The sequence below is a fragment of the Alnus glutinosa genome, chromosome 7, assembly GCF_958979055.1.
Source record: "Alnus glutinosa chromosome 7, dhAlnGlut1.1, whole genome shotgun sequence".
NCBI classification, from domain to species: domain Eukaryota; kingdom Viridiplantae; phylum Streptophyta; class Magnoliopsida; order Fagales; family Betulaceae; genus Alnus; species Alnus glutinosa.
Window position 1 is genome coordinate 30,284,589 of NC_084892.1, and position 4,487 is coordinate 30,289,075.

The 4,487-nt window shown below is 36.0% G+C and overlaps 1 protein-coding gene across 1 annotated transcript; it reads right to left on the bottom strand.

Moving 5' to 3' along the window:
• Positions 1-562: 562 nt before the first annotated feature.
• Positions 563-1,707, bottom strand: LOC133874062 (protein LURP-one-related 8). The gene is made up of 2 exons (XM_062311895.1): positions 1,314-1,707; positions 563-1,201 (listed from the first exon to the last, which is right to left on the bottom strand). The coding sequence occupies exons 1-2, from the start codon at positions 1,569-1,571 to the stop codon at positions 773-775; spliced, it is 687 nt and encodes a 228-aa protein (XP_062167879.1). The 5' UTR covers positions 1,572-1,707; the 3' UTR covers positions 563-772.
• Positions 1,708-4,487: the final 2,780 nt, after the last annotated feature.

Genomic DNA, 4,487 nt, shown 5'->3' on the forward strand with positions numbered 1-4,487 from the left:
CTCTGTGGGGTTAGGGCCTAGGGGTTAACGCAAGCCGCAAGGGAGGTTAATTCTTAAGATAAGCGAGAGGCGGAGGGAAGTGGCACGGAAGGGAGGGGGTAATTGAGCTCCACTACAAACATCTTTTTTTATATATGCAGTCGGGGAGAAATTAAAAAATTGACGACGGAGATTTATTTATTTTGTTAACTAGAGGCCCTTTATATGGCCAAAGAGGCCCATTGGACTCCAAGCAATGACGATCGTTTTTTTCACAATGATAGAATTAATTAAAAAAAAACACTACACAACAACAAGACGTAACTATTAGTTTAGAACTGGTGGGAATATTGGAGATGATCCATTTCTGCATCGCCACTCTTAGAAAATATAGGGTGTAGTCTGTGTAGACAAAAAAAAAAAAAAAAAAAACTGACATTTTTTCTGTTTTTGAAGAATATACATCCTCAGAGTGAGTTGGAGCTTGGTTTTTTATATAAAAGGAAAAAACCAAGCACCCATCTTCTTACCAAAAAGAAAAAAGGGGGAGGTGGGGGAGTGGCCGGAACATAAAACCCAGAAAGAAAAAGAGAAGGGTTGGGAAGTTATATATATCCAAACCGGAAAAAAAAAAAACAAAAAACAAAAAACGAAAGAAAAACGAAAAAAGACGACAAAAAAATGGGCCTGACAGTCGATGTCGGTGGTGGCAGCTATACGGCGTGGCAGTGCGGCTGGTGTGTAGCTGACGTAGGATGGTCGGTTCGATTCAATTGCCTGCGGTGGACTCTAATTAATGGGAAAGGGAAAGACGTCTGGAAGATCCGAACATCTGGTCCAGAAGGAGGACCAGTGCCATGGCGAGCGGTGCGTCCATTTCAGGCTGCACAACGAGGCGGAACACGTCGACACCGAAGGCCACTCCTCCCACCGCCTCCTTCCGCTGGATCTCCGCCACCCGTCTCCGCTTTTTGTCCAACACCGCGCAGCATCGTTGCGTGTAGGAACCCTCGATCTGATATAAAACGTTCTTGCTGCTGCTGGATGATGATGCGCCAGTACTCCCACTTCTATCATCGTTGACGTTGTTACTGTTGCCGCCTGAGCTGACTTGGGCCAAGCACTTTGTGTTGAGGATATTCATGAGCTTCCTCACCAAAAATCGGGGATTCACAGCCGACTCCCCATCGTACACCAGCCAGTTGTCCCCTAGGCTCAACCTCTGATGGTCATACACATCATAGATATACATATCCATCAGTCGTAATCCAATCGATTATATATAATTATATGTTCAGAGAGCAATAGATCGAGAGAGGGAGATTTATTCATACCTTGCGCCGGATGGTGAGGAGAGGCTTGCCGGCAGCGTCCATGAGAACGATCTCACCCTTATTGCCGGCCATATAGTTATCTACTCTAAACACCAGATTCCCCTTGCAGTCGAATACCGTGAATCCGCTACAGTTTAACAGCAGAGACTTCTTCCACACCGTTAGAATTGCTGCGTTCCCGTTCCCGTTTCCGTCGACGGGGGAGCACGGGGTGGTATTGAGCCTCGCATAGACGTTGTTGGGGAATACCTTTGTCATTACCGTAATCGAAACGCTGATGTATTTCGTAGAGACCGAGGGAGAGTGTGAGAGAGGGCAACTTGCCAATGGAGTCCTCCGGCTTATTTATATACGCGCTTTGAAATTTTGGGTTAGTTGGTGGCCCAAATCAGAATAGCTGAATAGGGTTTCGTGAACGGAGGTTAAACGACACCAATAAAAGTTAAAATATGCTAATGCGCTACCATCGCATGATGTCACATTTCTTTTTATAGGACGGAGAGAAAAAGTTGCCGACTTCTACTAATTTCCTGTCCAATCGTTTAACAACTTGGACAGAAAATATAATATAATTTTTTTAAAAAAATTATATTTAATTCTTAAGTCTTTATTTGATCTGAAGTTAATCTTCAAAGGTTTCTAAGTTAAAAAATACGATGATTAGATTTTGGGAAAGGCTAAAAGCACAATCCTTAGTACAATTTTAATAAAAAAAAACATCGATTGAATTGTGTCAAAGTTATGTTAAGAGTTGTGCACTAATTACTATTCTCAGTTTTTATTCAAATTTTAAATAAGACTTTATATTATTTTTTTTTAAAAAAATGAATGATTTGTCATATGTCATGTATGTCTCAACTGATACAATAGCTTTCATATTAACATTTAATATCAATGTCATATCATTAAGTGTCAAACCATTCATTAAAAAACAAAAAATCAACTTTAAAAACAAAAATCATCTTAATCTTCTAGATTTGTAATATTAGAGGAAAAATTATTAATTTTGACGCTGAGATAGAGTCTGGAGTGTCAAATATAAAATTGTTAACTTTGACCGTAAAGTGATAGAGGAACTAATTTAAAACTTATGGACCTTATTCTTAAAATTAAAAATTCAATGACTAAATTTAAATAAGACAAAAACTTAAAGAAAAAAATTCATATTTTTTTCTATAATTTATGTAAGGTTCACTTGTCTAACGAGTAGGGCTAGCAGACGGTGGGCTGGCTGAAACATGTTTAAACAGTAAAATTGCTAAAAAAAAAAAATTATTAAGAAAGAAAAATCAAATATAATAAATTTTAGAAAGAGAGCGATGGGTGGTGGGTAATGATCCTGATGCAGTATGATAAAGAAATTGAATTAGTAAACTGATTGACAATGATAAAAAAATCAACATCACCCACCCTTACTTTACTTCCAAGGCCGATAAAAATAATTACAACCTAATAAAATAAGTAAGAATAATATCGTATGGCTGAGAAACGTTTTGCGGTGGACACGGATAGCATTTCTCTTTATTATATTCTCCTTTTGGGGTTGTGATATAAAATATTTAATTGTTTTTTCTTCCTGTATTATATATGATTATAATAGGCTCGTAACGATCCTGATTGGGTTGGGCGGTTTGTGCTTTGTGCGGGCCGCCCTCCATCTCCCTGAGGGTCAATATCAAAATGTTGGACCTCTGATTTTTTTATTTATTCTTTAGCTTTAAGTTTATATTAGATATTTTTATATCCAGGGAGAGTTAGATAGAGTAAAATAAAAATAAAAAGCTTCAATTAATTATACTTATGCCATCATCACTAATTTGTTGCTTTTCACTTATCATTCCATGAACAGATTAAGTTTAGCAAATAAAACTATTTTCAGTTCGCCACGTGTACTTCGCTTACAATTAAGATGACAGTGACTCAATCTTGAAGTATATCTCTCAATGTATAAACTACGTGGGTTTTGACGATACGTCTTAAACTTGAAATTAATGTACACAAAAATAATTATATAATTATTAGATCTGTTTTCTTACATATAAGTCATACATATATAATAATTGATTTTAAAAAATAATTGTTAAAATTATATAAAAATTATAAACGAAATCATATCTTGAACTTTGTAATGCACTTTCTATAATGATAAGAATAACTTGAGAGTCTATTGACGACTCCTAGTGGCTAGCCTAAATAGTATATATTCATCAAAGATTGGAGTGCACCTTTGTCAAGATACAATGTTCAATAATTGATTCCTCACTCTACTAACTAGGATAACTATTTGCCCCATGCCTTCCTGACACTTCCTAAATTTTTTTTTAGAGAATCTCCACATTAATAAACAATTAGTGGTGAAATTTTCCAAAAGCCCTAAAAAGGGGAGGGATTCGGCTTCTAAAAATACCGCATAGATGCTGTAGTTTAAAACTACAGCGTTTTGCCATTTACTCATAATGTAAACTTAAAACTACAGCATGACTTAAAAAAGGACAGCACAGTTTACTAACTTCACTAATAGCACCGTTTACGAACATGACTAATATATGCGGTACTTTTTAGTACCGCATAAAAGCCGAATCCAAAGGGGATGCGATAACCGGCATACCGGCATCTATAAAAAGGAGAGTGGAAATCTTCCTCAAGGCACACCTATTTTAACTTAACAAAACTTTGTTATATATAATTCCCTATTCATATACACTAACCGACTTGAAATGAACACCTCTAACATCTTCCTCTTCTTCTTTATTTTGTTTATTTATTTATTTTTTGTAAACGGCGTGCTGTCACTGGACTAATAACAAATATGTTTAAAATGAATCTATTGAACATTGGATGATAAAACATCATATTTAGGCAAAAACAAGAACAGAAAAAAAGAGGAAAAATTTGTGAGAGCAGGATTGGGCTTCAATTACAATATTACGTAAGCCGTCCGGATCTGATAAATGTCATTCTCGTTCATGGTGTGTTTAGGCGGCCGCGTAGGTGGGACCTCCTCACAGCCGCTGTGTGGATAGTGAATAGATCAATATATATATATATATATATATATATATATATATATATATATATATATATATATATATATATATATTTTTTTTTTTTTTTTTTCCCTGGAAAAGATATATAAGAAAATGGAGAAAGAAGGTGGAGGTCATTCTCATGTTC